Genomic DNA, 14,120 nt, shown 5'->3' with positions numbered 1-14,120 from the left:
GAAACCCCTGAAGCAATTCCTAGAGAAATCTTTGGAAGAATTCCTGGAGGACTGGTTGGAGGAATCCCAAAATAAATCCTGAAGATATTCCTGGAGAGTTTCTCTGAACAATTTCTGCAGAAAGCCCTAGAGGATTTCGTGGAAGAATCCATGGAGGAATTTCTGAAGGATTTTCAGGAGAAATTTTTGGAGGATTGCCAGAAGGAATGTTTGAAGGATTTCCTAGAGGAATCCCTGAAAAAAAAACGTAGAGAAATTCCTGGAGGAATCCCTGAAGCAATTCCTGAAGGACACTTTGGAAATATTTCTGGAGAAATACCTGAAAAAAACCTTGAGGCATTTCCAAAAAAAGTCCTGGAAGCATTTCTGATGAAATTCCTAGAGTATTTCCTAGAGAGAAATTGATGGCAAAATTTCTGAGGGTTGTCCAGGAGCAATTCCTGGATCAATTCCCGCAGAAATTCATGGAGGAGTTCCTGGAGAAATTGCTGAATGAAATCCTGGAGGAATGCCTGGAGGTATTCCTGTGGAAATTGCTGGAAGAATCTCTGAAGGAATTGCTGGTGGAATCTCTAAAGGAATCCTTGAAACAATTAGTGGATGAATTTCTGGAGGATTCTCTAGAGTACCTCTGGAAGAAATTTCTGAAGCAATCCCTTGAGAATTCCTGGAAGAATTTCTAGTGGGATTTCTGGAGGGATTCCTGGAAAAATCCTCGAAGGAATTACTGAAAGAATCCCTGGAAAAATTCCTGCAGAAGTTCCTGGAGGAATTCTTAGTGGAGAAAATTCTGGAAGAATCCCTGGAAAAAATCCAGAAGGTATTCTCAAAGAAAATATTGGACGAATTTCTGAAGGAATCCTCGTGAAGGATTTCTTGAGGAAATTCCTGGATGAGTTGCTGACAGAATTTATGAAAGAATTCCCAGATTAATTGCTGGTGAAATTCTTGCAGATATCCCTGTAGAAATTCCTGGGTTTATTTCTGGAGGAATTCCTCGAGGAGACCGTGGAGAAATTCCAGGATGAAATTCTGGAGGAGTCCCTGAAGCAATTCTTGGAGGAATATATGAAGAATCCCTGGAAGCATTCCAGGATTAATTCCTGGAAGAATGCCTCGGAATGCCTGGTGGAATTCTTGGAGGAACCCCTGAAGTAATTCCTGGAGAAATTTTTGGAGGAATTCCTGTAGAAATCTCTGGAAAAATCTCTGGAGGAATTCCTTGATGAATTCCTGAATGAGTTCCTGGGGAATTCCTGGAGCAATTCTTGGAAGAATAACTGCAGGAATCGCTGAAAAAAAAATATGGAGAAATCTCTGCAAGAATCTAAAGAAGAATCCCTGAAGGAATTCTTGGAAGAGTTCATAAAAGTATTCCTGTAGGAATTTTTGGAGGGATGCCTAGAGGATACCCTAGAGGAATGCCTGTAGGGATTCCTGAGGGAAATACCAGAGGAACTCTTGGAGAAATCTCTAGAGGAGTTGCTGGAGGAACTTCTGGCGGATATCTGGAGGAATTCCTGTGGGAATTTTTAGAGAAATCCCTGCAGGAACTTCCAGAGGAATTCCGGGAAGAATTTCTGGATGAATTCCTGATGAAATTCTGAGGGAATCTCCTATGAAATTCGAAGGGGAATACCAGGTGTAATTCCCGAATAAATCGCAGATGGAATTCTTTGAGAAATTCAGAAGGTATCCTTAGGGAAGATTCAAATATTACGTCCATCATTTTTTGGGATTTCTAGACCCCCCCTCCCCCCTCTGTCACGCTAGTTTCCTATACCTAATACACGTACTGTCACACTTTTCTAGACACCCCCCCTCCCCCAAATGTCGGACGTAATTTTTGAACGTTCCCTTAGTAGAGTTCGTGGAGGAATCCCTGTAGCAGTTCCTGAAGAAATCGTTAGAGGAATTCCTTAAGGAATTACTCTTGAAATTGCTTCCGGGATAAATAAATTCCTGGAGTTTCTTAGAGAATACAAGGAGGAAAGGAACAAACAAATTTGTGTTTTAACAATAGACACCCTGAGCTACTAAAATAGCACCTTCTGTCACGGATGCTCTAACCATCATCATGAAAAATGATCATCATTTGTGTCGTCGTTGTCGTCATCATCGCTGACCATCAGTAACATTTTTTTTTTTTTTTTTTTGACAGCTCTGTCAGTGCGTGGTGCTGTCATTTCGAGAAGGTTGTCTTGTGCAGAAGAAGCGCTCGAGCCGTCGGAACTCCGATTTCAGTTCGAATTTCTGGGATTTAGCAAAGGTTTTCCGCCTCTCCTACCGCCAGCTACCATGAGGATTCCACTGGGACCGAAACAAGCCGAACAGGCCACCAAATGGTAAGTGGATTATGGGACACTTGGGTCGGGAGTTTCGGTAGTCAAAGTTGCGAGGAGGTTCTTGGTTATATAATGGTGCGTTATTAGTAGCGATTTTTGTTAATGAAGTAGCTAAATTTATTATGGAGTTTAGAAAACTACTGCCGTATAGGAGGAACATTAGAGAAATTGTTAAAACAAATTAAACACGTCAAGAAATTGGCAAATTGGAAGTAAATAGACAACTACCGTAGATCGGTGTCATACTGAATCATTCAATAACGAACCAAAAACTTTACCGAGCTACTCGAGGTCAATTTGTTTACCTCCTGTTACGACCAAGGAATAAAAAATATCATATTCTTTCATTTTAGGATCTCTTCCGCCATGGGATTCGGTGGAGCAGCTGCCCTGTTCGGATGCTACCTGACCGACTGGAAGATTATCGTCTCGTACATCCCGTTCTACGGTAGCAAATTCGACGATAAGTAGATCTCTAGTCTGTTGTTAATCGTTAGTGTAGGGAGGGCGTTCTTTTCTGTTCACTTCGACTAATGTAACACTCCAAACAATCTAAGCGACAGTTGGAAGTTTATCCGGAATAAATATAATCTTCCAAAGGCGATCACTGCTAGCACTACTTCTATGTTAATCCGGTAAAACAATCCGAACAGAACGGAATACCTACATCACGGGCTTTGAACAATAATTTACTTACTCTAAATGAAGCTGGGTCCACTTGGATTCTGCTAGGAGCGTCTTTTTCCGAAACTCACTGTAAATGAAAAGCAGGTTGAGTATACATTTTATACCTTGAATGTATGTGGTGCGTCAGACACAAATTTCAAAGGATTCTTCTAAGGAACATTTTAAAACTAAGAAATTAAGATAAAACAGTACATACTTCTCTTCATCCTCCTTCCGCTTCTTCTGTATGGCCAGCTCCTGCGGGTGCATCCGTTTCCGATGGGCGTAGTAGTTGCCACTGGACGCGAACGTTCGCGCGCAAAACTCGCAGCTAAACTTCTTCACTCCCGTGTGCTGCACCTGGTGGTTCAACAAGGTGTTCTTCAACTTGAACGACTTTCCACAGACGTCGCATGCAAATGGCTTAGAGTCCGTGTGCTGTACCCTCAGGTGGTTCTTCAAGCACTGAAGGTTGAGCGCCGAGTAGTCGCACAGGTTGCAGTTGTGCCTCACCATCGAGTGCTGGACCATGTGCTTGCGGAGGCAGAGCTTATTCTTGAGCCACTTCTGGCACTGATCGCACTGCACTTGGTGAATCTTCGGCTGGTGGGTGGTCAGATGGTACGTTAGGTTACTCTTAGAGGTGAACCGCTTGGCGCAGATGTGACATACGTAGGCGAGGGTTACTACATTGGAGTGCTGTGCAGCGGTATGCTCGGCCAGGTTCTTGGCGGAACTATACGATTTGCCACATTCATCGCACACGTGCTTGGTTCGTTCCGTTTCGGGTAGGTGCGATTGGCTGTGAGAACTTAGAGCGCTTGCGTAGCTAAATCGGCGGGGACATTGACTGCACTTGTAAGGCCTTTTCTCTTCTGGCCTATGATTCTGTATGTGATACTGGAGTATCCTTGGGGTGGTCATCAATTTGCCGCATTCGACACATCTGAAATTTATGGAAAGTAACGAAAGTATGGCATTAAAAGAACACTCAGTGTTGGTAATTTGCAGTTGGCTTATCAAAATTATTTCATAATAGGTATCTCCGCCTAAACATTAGTCGAAATCCAAAATGTTATCATTTTTGGTGCCCATCATTCTCTGTAAATTTTGTATATTGTTTACCACTTAGATAACGCTAAATAATACATTCTAAAACTTATTGAAGATTTTTTTTTGGGATTTTACGAAGTGGTTTCTGAGAGAACTAGTTAAGAAAAGGTCGAAGCTTCGAATGAGTTTTAGGCGAAGCTATTGATATTGTTATCATATAGAAGAAAGAAAATCAGCCTAAGCCTAAGAGTTGTTCGTTAAATTAGGAACTAAGACACACATAAGACTTCATTATTTTACACAGCATTTTTTTTTGTATAAGGATTATCTTCTTTCTCTTAGCGTAACGTCCCAACTGGGACAAAGCCTGCTACTCAGCTTAGTATTCTATGAACACTTCCACAGTTATTAACTGAGAGCTACCTCTGACCATGGCTGTTCAAGCCCGTATGAAGTTGATAATCAATATTAACTTCTTTTTCCGATCAGCTCAGATAACTGTGTAGTGTCGATAGCGATTGCCTCAACTGGCTTAGAATGACACTACAGACCGCCTGTTCCGGTGGTAAGAGTCCACTAACAGGTGCCCCCTAATTCATGGTGTGATGCGGCTTTAAGCTTACCGTGCCTATGAATGAATACAGGGTGTTGTCTACGCATAATTCAAAATAAAATTCCCTGAGTTTTCCTGGTTTTTCCAGATGAACTTTTAAAAGTTTATAATTTAAAAAAAAAACCCTAGTTTTCTAAAAAATATAAAGGGTGACATAGGGTATCATCGGTAGGTTTGTTCTCTTCGTCATGAGGGATTTATGTCGGTCAAATTGCCTGAGACTTGATCATATCCAGCATGGTTAGGAAGGATTTGATGCCAACTTTGAGTTCAGCAGGTTTCAAAAAACCCCCCATGACGAAGAGAACAAAACTGCCGAAAATACTTAAGTTCCCCTGCGCTTCAAAAATTCTTTCAAGATTTCTGAGCGTAATTCCTGGAATTTCTTCCAAAGTTTCTTCCTGGCTTTCCGCAGGATTCTTTCCAGAGATTCTCGTTGGATTCCTTCTGAAGATCCATCCAAAACTATTCAAAGTTTCTTCAAGAATTTCATTGGTTGAGCCTCGTAGCCATGCGGTTAGAATCCGGATGGATGAGGATTCGATTCACGCTCCGAGCGATGAAATTTTTCACGGGAATAGCTTTTTTTTATCCGTGTTGGTACCGCCGCCGGCTGAAGCCAGTATCCGTGTCTTTTTAGTGGTTTCCCGGGATAGCTATCCAATAGGGGGCTGTTCACGTAGACCAAAATTTGGCAACCTCAGACCTCCCCCCTCCCCCCTCGTAGACTTTTGTCCATACAAAAGTCTACGTGGTTTATGAACGGGTTTTAGTTTATATCGGGATGTTTACCGATAATTTTCCGATATTTCTCATGTTTTCCTCGCGGAACTTCGTCCGTTGCTGCTTTCAGGATTCCATGAGGTTTTTAGAATTCCTCCTTGGATGTCCTTAATATTTCTTCTCGAGATTACCATTACCTAGAACTTTTTTCGAGATGACTCATTTTTTCTCAGGTTTTTCCTGAAGTTCCTGTCGAGATTTCTTCTATAACACTTTACGGAGTTTCTTGCAAAACTTGATTTGAATTCCCTCGAATATTTCTCCAAAAATTTCCTATAAGGTATTTCGTAAGTTATCGCAGGAGATATTCCGAGGAAAACCCGTAGAAGAATCCCTGCAATAACTTTGGGAGAAATCTCTAAAGGAGTATCCAGCATCTTGGACAATTTCTGGTAAAGATTCCGAGAAGAATTTTGGGAATAATGCAGAGAATATCTGTGAAAAAATCTCAGGTGGATCACTGCAAGAAATCCGGTACAACTACAAGCAACAGCCTGGCTCTGAAAGAATGCAAGAGATGAATTCAATGAGAAATATCAGCAATACTGCCTATGATCGCATAACTGTCCCATATAATAGGAAATCCAGCAAATATAGGACTGATATGCGATCATACGCAGAATAATTCCTGTGAAAATCCCAGAAGGCACTCGGGAAAAAAAATCTTAGGAGAAAGTCCAGGGTAAATTAAGAAAAAAAAACTCTGAGGGACATCTCATGACCAACATCGGAAGAAATCTTCTGAAAGAAGTTCCAGGACCAGGAGATACTCCGAGAGAAATCTCAGGTAATAATTCAAAATAAACCTCGCTAAAACTTTTAAGAAATTCCTGTAGGAGACCAGGAAAAACATCTTGAAGAAAGCCCAAAGCAATTGTTTGAAGATATTACAGGAAAAAAAGATGGAAGAAATCTTTTAAGGAACTCTTGCAGTAAATTCGTGAAGACTCCCTGCCTTGGAGGAACTTTAGTAGAAACCCCAGGAATAACTCCTTTAGCCACTCCGAAAGAAATTCTGGGGAAGTCCCAAGAGAAACACCGGAAAGAACCGTGTAAAATTTCCATGAGGAATGCCGAAAGAAATTCTACGATTTATCCCGACAGAAATTCTTATAGACTATTCGGGATAAATTCTGGTAGAAATCCTAGGAACTCCGGGAAGAAATAGTATCCCCGTGAAAAACTCCAGGAGAAATCGGTTAGAATTCAGGAATCCTGGAAGGAATCCGGAAATATACCTTTCCGAAAAAAAAAATGAAAAAGGAATACCAAGAAAAAATAGCGTCAAACATGCGGAAGGAATTTTATAAGAAATCCTGGTAGACATTCCAGGAGGTATTTCTAAAGAAGTTTCAGAAAGAAGACCTGACAGAATTTCTGGAAAAAATCCTTATAGCGAAATTTTTATATAAATTTTTACTACCAGGTTTTTATTCATACGACCCAATGTTTTTTTTTATCGGAGTAAAATTTCCCTGAGTACTTACTCAAGATATTCCCTGAGTATTCCACGTTTATCCCTGTTTAAAAAAATTCCCTGAGGATTCCAGGTTTTCCAGGTAGTAGACACCCTGAATAGCTAGGGGGGGGTCTAAAGTAAACCTAACCACTAACGGAGCGTGTGGAGCACCAGGGCGCCCTCCACAGTATTTTGCCCTTACTGTGCAAACCGGAGCAATGGTGCAGTGGACCTTGTGTTTCTTCGAGACAATCAGCTGCCCTTCTTTAGTATCAAACTTGAGGCTAAATAAGGGCAGGATTATGAAGATGTTGTTAATTAATTTAAATTTTCACCTATATAAATAAAATCGCATAATGCGAAACCACAGTATATTATGTGTATCTTCGCGTTTAGCGTTTTCCAAATGGCCTTAGTTCAAGTGGCCTTAGTTCAAGAACCTTACTTTCATAAGATTAATTTCTATATAGGAAACCTTGTGAACCCGGCGTTTGCTACTTTCAGTAAAAATTAAATGGATAACTCGCGTGTCACGCCTCGAGCATGTGTGCTTGTCAACAACGCATTTAGTTACTACACTCATCTCTGAAATAACCACCAGAGATGTGTGTGCTACAGTCGACTTCCCATGTCTTAATATTGAAGGGACCATCGAGATAGGGAGAGATCGAATTAAAGAATCAATTTGTATTGCACACGAGATTGTAAAAATCTCCGTAACTAGGAAAAACCGAAAACAAACAGATGTCACCTCGCATTCCCAGAATGTTTCGCACCTAGGAAACGAGGTCCAGTAACCTGTGAAAATGGACATATCGAAATGTAGAGAGAAAACCTAGAACAAAATTGAACGAGATCGCATCGAGATAGAGAGATATCGAGATAAAGAGATATCGACAAGTAGAAAAAAAATGTACGCAGATTGAAGGGACCGATCATACCATCGAAATAGGAAGAGATATCTAGACATGGAACATCGAGACATGGAGAATCAACTGTATCACAATTGATGTATCTGTTGGAAACCTCAACAGGAAATACGTCTATTGTTTGGTTTATTTACCGCATGATGAACCATCCCCTCATAAGACCTTCCGCTAATTGTTGGCAGTGATGCTAATGCTCACCCTATCACCTGGGGCAGCTCAGACATTAACTTGAAAGATTCCAGTTTGTTGAAGTACTTAGGTAGTACAGATCTTGAAATACTTAACATAGGCAACCGCCCAACCTTCATGATATCTGCTAGAGAGGAGGTGTTAGACATATCGCTTTGCTTTAACGTGTGCATTAAAAAAATGGACTTTTTTCACCAATTTTTCATGAAGTTCTTTTACATTGGAGTGTCACATTTGATTTTTTTCCCGATTCCAAAACTTGTTTACTACTTTCACTACAATTTTCATAACGATATATGCATCCATTGTTAAGTTATTCTAATAAATGTGAAACGGTGTTGATAAATTCCATGTTTTTATGCATGGTTGATGAAAATACATGGTGAAGCTTAGATGATTGTGATCATTTCAGATAATAATGGCGCTTCGAAGTAGGGCAGCACTATTAAGAAAATCCCGTTAAATCATATTTTTCTTTCGGTAACAAAATTTCCTTTAAAAACTTGTTAATCTTTTGTATAAATTGTACCAAATGTTCATGGAGGATATCCTAGTTCATTCACAATTATCATGGGGATGATGATATTCTGGTTTGACATGAATCTACAACGACGATTAGTATGACATAATTATAAGTCGAAATTTTTACACTTCGGGTAACATGGAATCTTTATTTCTCACAAGTTTCTCAATGATTTCGAAGGGTTGGTTAGTAAGGAGAAGTGAAATAAGGAGTACACACAACTAAATATGTAATAGTTTTTATATAAAAATTGCTCAAAACGATAAAAAATATCGAAAAATATGTCCGCACGATGGTTCTCAACTACTGTAACCAACATCCTCAATAACTTCAATATTGCAGACTACATCCCAAATTGGACTATCACACTTTTTATGGTACGCCTAAAAAGTGTGATAAAAGTGCACATTTGCCTCGGATCGTCTCGACGTCTTCGGGGCACTTATTCCTCCATTTACAAGGAACAAGTGCACCGAAGACCTCAATTCGATCCGACGTATCCCTGCGTTGTAATCACACTTTGAAGGTGTGTGCACACTATTGTGTCAGTCCAATTTGGGGTGCAGTCAGCAATAAAACTGGCTTTAACTGCCTGTATCAATTTTTCTAACATTAGGGGAGACTGAGAAGACTTGATCCCTGGGGAGACTCTCGGAATCAAAAACAGTTTTCTTCCAGTATATTTTTTTTCCAAAACGACATCTGGACAGACGACAATGTTTTGGCTACAATTGATTTTAATTGTGTATTGCATTATTTTTTAATGGCTGATGGTTTGTTTTCAGTCTTTCAGAAATCTTTTAGGCGATTCCGAAAAATCTCAATAAATAAATAAATAAATAAAGTAATAAATAAAGTAATATCAAACGTATTTATTCAAATAAGGCTGTTATATAAATATTTCAATTAATGTAGCTTAGTGTATACAACAGTGACATGGGGAGACTTGATCCCTCGAGGATTACACACACATTATACATGTGAAAAATAAAATTCAATTTGGAAGCATGAGCATGAGCATGCATGAGCATGATTGACCGCCCGCGGTTGCTCCTCTGTTATTGCAAGGACAACTGCATTTACACAAAGAACCAACAGATGATGCTTGGGATTAGCTTTCTCTTCATTGTGTAAATGCTGGAATCCCAATACTTTTCAATAAGCAATACCAGCGCCGGCCGCGTCCGAATGCAGGTCAATTGAGGATAGGGAAGGAAGTGATGACGTGATTCTCGCTTAGGCCAATAACCGAGGAATTCTCTGCGTTACTACAAGAAATCACTAGGAGTTTGGACAGGGGAAATGGAGATGTGTTGAGGATTTTGTCGGGGTAAACGAGTGTAATGTTTTGTTTCGCGATTAATAATGCGCTCGCGAAGAAATACCCTTCTAAACCTTGGACGACGAACGCGATCTTTTGTGCCTCAAAACTCAACCTACATAAGTTATTAATTCGCAATTAAGGAGAACACTATGCTAAACACCGACGCATCTGTAGTTTGCGTTTCCGCGCGAGACAATGCTGAACGCGATCAATTCACAAGTATTAACAAAATAACACGTGATAAATAAATCAGAAAGATCTTACCGCATGGTTCGCCGTCTATCTTTTACCGACCCTCTCTTTTTCCAGAAATTCATGCAACCTTTATTTGAGTCAAAACATTTATTCATTTGGACTAAAATATAACAAATGTCGACACCGAAGATGACAAACTATTCAAATTGTTGTGTTCATGCAAAAAATGAAAGGAAATTATTTATTATCAACTAAATGTGCATTTGGAACTAGCGCCGACACATGACGTGACGAACTTTTCAATATTTGTTAGATAAATACACAAAAACCAGAGCAGAATTGTATAAATCCTTTAGCATTAATTATTATTATTATTATTATTGTTGTGATAAAATGGAAAGAGCTAACCAATTAACATCCTTCGAAGTGTCCAGTGCGTATGTGCTACAGCATCTTCCACTAATTGGCCTCTTCTCCGAAATCACACTGAACCGCTACAACTACACACGGGTACGACGATGTGGACAGTCAAATAGACGACGACGACGGACGATCCGAATGAAAACGCGGCCTCTACACTTTGCCTCCGAAAACTCAAAGCGGCATTTCGACGTTACCTCCAAAAACACACTAAACTGCCCTGTACGAAGACGAGCACTGTCAAATAAAATTCAATTTGGAAGCCTCTATTTACTCGGAATTCTAGTATATTCAATGATAAAACGTGTCAGGTAATTATTATTTTAGTACAAACCATGAAAAGGGGGATCAAGTCTCCCCATTTTCAAGATACGGCATATCCTTAACAATTTAAGGAAATCTTATAATTTCAAATACACCGTATGCATAAAAATACAAGAAAACTTGAAAAGAAAATGAATAGAAAGCTTCTGGAGTTATTTTCCCTTTAAATTAATCATGTGCTCAAAAGGGGATCAATTTTGACACATTTTTGAAAAATACATCATGCCTCCATAAAAACACAGTTTTGAAAACTTTAACAATAATTTCAAGTCCATCTGTTTTGTATAAACTTTCAATAGATGTTTACCTGCTATACTGTACGAAAAATGGATCTAGCTTTGTGTTTTTTCTTAAAGTTACAGGCAAATTAAGAAAAAAGGATCAAGTCTCCCCTACCAATATATGCTGTTTGTAAACAAAAATAACAACTTGTTTATATTTTGCTTATACATTTTTCTAGCACATGTTGAAAAAAGTTCATTTTTTTTTTAATGCAAACGTTAACAGAATTAGTCACGAGTTGGCCAATTGGCATGTGGCTGATGAAGAATCTTTATCTGATCATCGCTACATCTTTTTAAACATTTGAATGTTACTTCGCAAACTTTACGTTTCAGGAATCCCCGATCAACCAACTGGGATCTCATATTTTGCGGCCAAATTTCATGGATACTCACCATTCATTGACACTCCAAGTAACTTTATGCGGTTGATACTACAACGACATTCATTATGTAGGCTTTTGAAGAAGCTTGCCCTCTACGGTCTGTGAAGACTACAAAAGAAGCCGCTTGGTGGAATTCTGATCTGGCCAAACTCAGGAATCAATGTAGAAAGAGTTGGAACATAGGACGTTCGACTGGATCGGAGACTTTCAGGTCAGCTCGCAAGGCCTGCCAGAAAGCTCTCCGGTCTGCTGAACGATACAGCTTGAAGAACCTTTGTACAAATGTTTCCAGTTTGAGTGAAATCAATCGATCGAACAAAACCCTCGCAAAATCTAAGGATTTCCGAGTGAACGAACTTCGTTTGCCAAATTGCGGCTTCACTTCCTGTGATGAGTAAGTTTTGGAATGTTTTATTTTTTTTTCAGTTGTGTGGATATTACATCTTCGGATGAACCTGATGTCTTTTTTGTAGTTATGATTCTCTGGCTTCGGCACGGAATATTGCAACTATAGAATCGATTGAGTGGACACTAAATAGGTATTCAGTTTTGCTCCTTTCAAATTTCCTTGGGCAGACCTATCAGTTTGACCTCTTTTCTTTTGAAATGCTTAGAACGCATTGTAGATCATTACAACCGTGATGTTCATCTGCCCAACGTGCCTTTTTATGTTACCTACATGCTTACCAGTCTGGAAAGTCCACTTGTGACTCTTGTACACGCGGTTGTTTACGATATTGAAAAAGCATTCACTCAAAAGCAATCTTGTTCGGGTGTTTTCTTACATATCGAGGGTGCTTTTGACAACGTGCCTTCGGTAACATTACTAATGGCCCTATGACCCCCTACTTACTTGAAAGCATCCGGCTGAATGTGCCGCGCCATGTGCATTGCCATCAATTTGGGTTTGATGATTCTCTGGTTGCAGCACGATACGTAACCCTTGACGCCATGCGTGTCTTTGAAGTGTGCCAAGTACGCCTCCAAGGTGGAAAACTTTCCCCAATTCTGCTCCTCATCTTCATCATTGCACAACTCGCAAGTCAAACGATAAAACTTGGCAATCAACATGGATAACTCCTTTCCTCGGACGGTCAATCGATTCGCCTTTATCAACTGCTGAGGAAATGCTTTCAAGTCTTTGAACGACATTTCGTCCGTTGCCTCTTCGTTGTCCAGCGTTTCGATCACGAAACCTTCTTCATCATCATCGTCATCATCTTCGTCTTCGACGTCTACATCGTTGATTTCTTGTTCTAGGTATTCCTCGACGGGAGTCTTACTGTCATTATCTGATGACGATATAACTGGATACAGTACTTCGCCCTCATCCGGAAGAATTTGCTGGTTTTCTGAAAAGATTCATTCTATTATTTGAGTCTAGGAAGCTGAGAATGGCATCTCACCTTCGAGCAATTCTTCTTCTTCAGCTTCATCCCCTTGGTCACCAATGTCCAGATGTAGCTCTTCTTTCATCACTTGTTGCTCTTCCTTGCGCTTCTGGGATTCATCGTAAGTGGGTGGCAGCTCGGAATTTATCACTCTTATTGCTTCACTGCTACCAACCGTGTCCAGTACGGTCGTAACGACCTGACTGGGCAATTGAAGCAGTGTTAGCTTCGTAGTGCCATCTGAAACGCCGCCAGGACCAACGGTCGAAGAAGGCCCCGCAATTGCGTACTGCTGCTGGAGACTGTCGTCTACATCGACACAAGACTGCTGGACAACCTCATCTTCTCGGAGAATGTAGGTGGTGTGGGAATTTTGATCGCTTATCACAATCATTCCCGGCTGGGTGCTGTACGCAAAAACGGCTTGATTCTGCGCTACTTCCTGGTAAAATACATGGAAGCTCTCCACCGTCTGGAAGCACTTCATGCAAATGAGCTTCGGTAGGGTGTCATCCTCCTTTACCTAAAACCAAGAAAAGGCTGTTCAGACTCAAATCCTTCGGCACCGGAACGACTCCGATATTTACATCCAGGTTTAGGTACTGCAGTAGTTTCTCCTGCAGTTTCGCTTCTCGTTGACGGTCATCAAATATCGACACAATCTCCTCATTGTTGTACAAGCACAATCGACATATCAAATTACCTTCCATGGTGAGGGAAAACATGCAATCTCGACACCACAAAATGTTCACAAAAACATGACTATAGTAGTTACAAATCACACCAATAAAAATACCACATATTACAGTTTAATCTAGTAAAAATCAAGAAAATGCAACACTGATCGCAAGATTTATGAATACTTTGTTTACGTTCAACTAACAACAAACATTCCCGAGCCAATCAGTCATTGAAATGATGATGACAGCCGTGAGTCGTGACAGAAAAATGAATGCGACGCCCAAACGATGAACTCCGTCTGGGATGAATTACACTTTTGTACACCGAACAAAAACTCTTCTCAATTTTGACGAGATTTGCAATCTAATTTGAAATCTTATCAATCCAGTCGAAACGGTCGAAACTCGGAATTTGGTGCGAATGAAAATCATTTTTTCCCAGGTTCGCTCCAAATTCATATATCGGACCTGCTTACTTTGGAAGTGGTGTGCTGTTAAGCGGCCCTGATGATCTACACAGCGCACCACATCCGCCCTTTTGTAGACTTTTGCGCACACA

The 14,120-nt window shown here is 40.2% G+C and overlaps 1 protein-coding gene across 1 annotated transcript; it reads right to left on the bottom strand.

Moving 5' to 3' along the window:
* Positions 1-2,898: 2,898 nt before the first annotated feature.
* Positions 2,899-13,790, bottom strand: LOC115253991 (transcription factor grauzone). Its single transcript, XM_029857068.2, has 5 exons — positions 13,469-13,790; positions 12,897-13,404; positions 12,344-12,842; positions 3,229-3,957; positions 2,899-3,099 (listed from the first exon to the last, which is right to left on the bottom strand). Exons 1-5 carry the CDS (start codon positions 13,604-13,606, stop codon positions 3,039-3,041), a joined length of 1,935 nt encoding a protein of 644 aa, XP_029712928.2. The 5' UTR covers positions 13,607-13,790; the 3' UTR covers positions 2,899-3,038.
* Between the last annotated feature and the right edge of the window lie 330 nt (positions 13,791-14,120).

Source organism: Aedes albopictus, chromosome 3 (genome assembly GCF_035046485.1).
Source record: "Aedes albopictus strain Foshan chromosome 3, AalbF5, whole genome shotgun sequence".
In the NCBI taxonomy this organism is placed as follows: Eukaryota; Metazoa; Arthropoda; class Insecta; order Diptera; family Culicidae; genus Aedes; species Aedes albopictus.
Note: the sequence above shows the minus strand (reverse complement) of the source record. Positions and strands in the feature narration are given on the sequence as shown.

Excerpts from the sequence above, each read along its gene's own strand:
- LOC115253991 (XM_029857068.2), bottom strand. The coding sequence starts at position 13,606 with ATGTTTTCCCTCACCATGGAAGGTAATTTGATATGTCGATTGTGCTTG. Across the intron at positions 3,958-12,343 it reads ATTCAGCCGGATGCTTTCAA|ATGTGTCGAATGCGGCAAAT; the intron begins GTAAGTAGGGGG and ends CATAAATTTCAG. Across the intron at positions 3,100-3,228 it reads CGGAAGGAGGATGAAGAGAA|TGAGTTTCGGAAAAAGACGC; the intron begins GTATGTACTGTT and ends TTTCATTTACAG.